Consider the following 1,741-nt stretch of genomic DNA (forward strand, 5'->3'; position numbering starts at 1 on the left):
CTCCAGGGCCTTCCCGCCCTCCCTGCCAAGAGAAGCGCCTGTAGGGCGCTGCCCCCCTCCCCACCCTGCAGAAGCCCACCCACTGCAGGCTTTGCTTCTGAGCAGAGATGCCCGACCAGGGGGGCGTCCTCCAGCCAGCTCGCCCCCGTCGTGGGAAGCCCTTCTGGCGCTCGCTTCCCAAGCCAAGCCACGCCGGGGACGGCGGCCCAGGCGGGTCCCCAGGGTCCCCGGGGCGGGGCGGGCGGCTCACGTTGTGCAGCTTGTAGTAGAGGCCGCAGGCGTTGCACACGGGGTCCCCGTTGGCGTTCCGGCGCCACAGCGTGGTGGTCGTCGTCTGACAGTTTGCGCAACAGGTGCCTGCTCTCCTGGCAGCCGACTGGGGGCGGGGCGGGGCAGGGTCGGCAAGCTGGGCTCCCACGGCCCCCGCGACCTCCCTCCTGACCCTCATACCACCCTGGCTCCCTTCCCCAACCCACTGAGCCCAGGAGCGCAAATCGCCCAGGAGTCTCCGCATCTCAGAATCAGAAACCTAAACCATCACAGAACTTCAGACTAAAGCGCTCTCAGAACCGAAGGGGCTGCGAGAGCTGCAAGGGGAAAGCAGCCACCTCCCCCAGCCCTCTGAACATGAATGCCACACACGGAACCGAGGCTCGGAGAGGGAGCCCCTGGGCGCCTCAAGCTGGGGCTGCAATTCCCACAAAATCCACAGTCCTGGGCATGTCCAAGCCCCAGGGCCAGAAGACGGGGCCCCTCAGCTGCCCAGGGCAGGGAGGAGAAACGCTCAGGAGTCACGCTGCACACCGCCCAGCGCAGTAGCCACTGGCCACATGGCCATTTAAATTCAATTGAACTACAGTTTAAGCAAGTTAGAAATACAGTTTCTTCAGTCGCAGCAGCCACATTTGAGGGGATCCCTAATCACAGCACAGCTGGAGGCTACCACAATGGATGGTGCACACCCAGAAGGCATCCATCAGTCACAGCCTACTGGACAACGCCGATCTACCTGTCCAGTTACCTGTCCCCCAGTCCCCAGGGTCCCGACTGCCCCCAGCCCCTCAAGCAGTACAGGCCTGACCTGGAGCACCGGACTCCTGGAGAAGGCAGCAGCAGGCGCCCCAGAGGCGGGGTGAGAGGAGCTTCACCCCAGAAAGCAGACACCCTCTCCAGCCCCACAGCAGCAGCACATCCCAGGGAACGGTGGGCGGCGGGCTGGGGGCGGGGAACCCAGGCCAGCAGGGGCAGGCGTGACCCCTGGCCCCAGCCTGGTCCAGAGGGGCCAGCCTGCAGCCCCAGGCGGGGAGGGGTGAGGGTGAGTAAGCAGCCGGAGCTGGAATTCTGACTCAGGGGCTGGCCTCGTATCCTCCGCCTGCCCGGGCCCTCACCCCGCCCTTGCTCCAGGAAAAAAAACCAGGGGCCCCCGAATCGGCAAGCGATTTAAGCCTCCCTCGTAAATCACTTCGCCCTGAAAAAATATATTTATTATTCTTAGCATTTTACGCATTATTTGCAGAGTGGAGGGTATTAGAAATTTCAAAACAGCCCAGCGAGAGGCAGGACTGAGCCGAGGAGAGAGACTGAAAACTCGCGGAGTCCGGAAACAGATACGCGAAGTTTCCTTATCTTTGGGCTGCAGATGTCCGGATAGGAAACTCCGGCAGGAGATCCGAAAGGGCATTTTTTTTAAATCACTCAAATGAAAATACACAGTATAGGTGACTCCATGGAAAAATAATAA

The 1,741-nt window shown here is 61.4% G+C and overlaps 1 protein-coding gene across 1 annotated transcript in view; it reads right to left on the reverse strand.

Annotated features, from left to right (window-relative positions):
- Positions 1–1,741, reverse strand: part of GATA2 (GATA binding protein 2) — a 5,745-nt gene that overhangs the window by 664 nt on the left and 3,340 nt on the right. Inside the window, exon 4 of the mRNA XM_010832833.1 lies at positions 251–334. Within this exon, the coding sequence (XP_010831135.1) occupies positions 251–334 (84 nt within the window). The remainder of the gene's footprint in view (positions 1–250; positions 335–1,741) is intronic.

The sequence above is a fragment of the Bison bison genome, unplaced genomic scaffold (assembly GCF_000754665.1).
Source record: "Bison bison bison isolate TAMUID 2011002044 unplaced genomic scaffold, Bison_UMD1.0 scf7180017862279, whole genome shotgun sequence".
Classification (NCBI taxonomy): domain Eukaryota; kingdom Metazoa; phylum Chordata; class Mammalia; order Artiodactyla; family Bovidae; genus Bison; species Bison bison.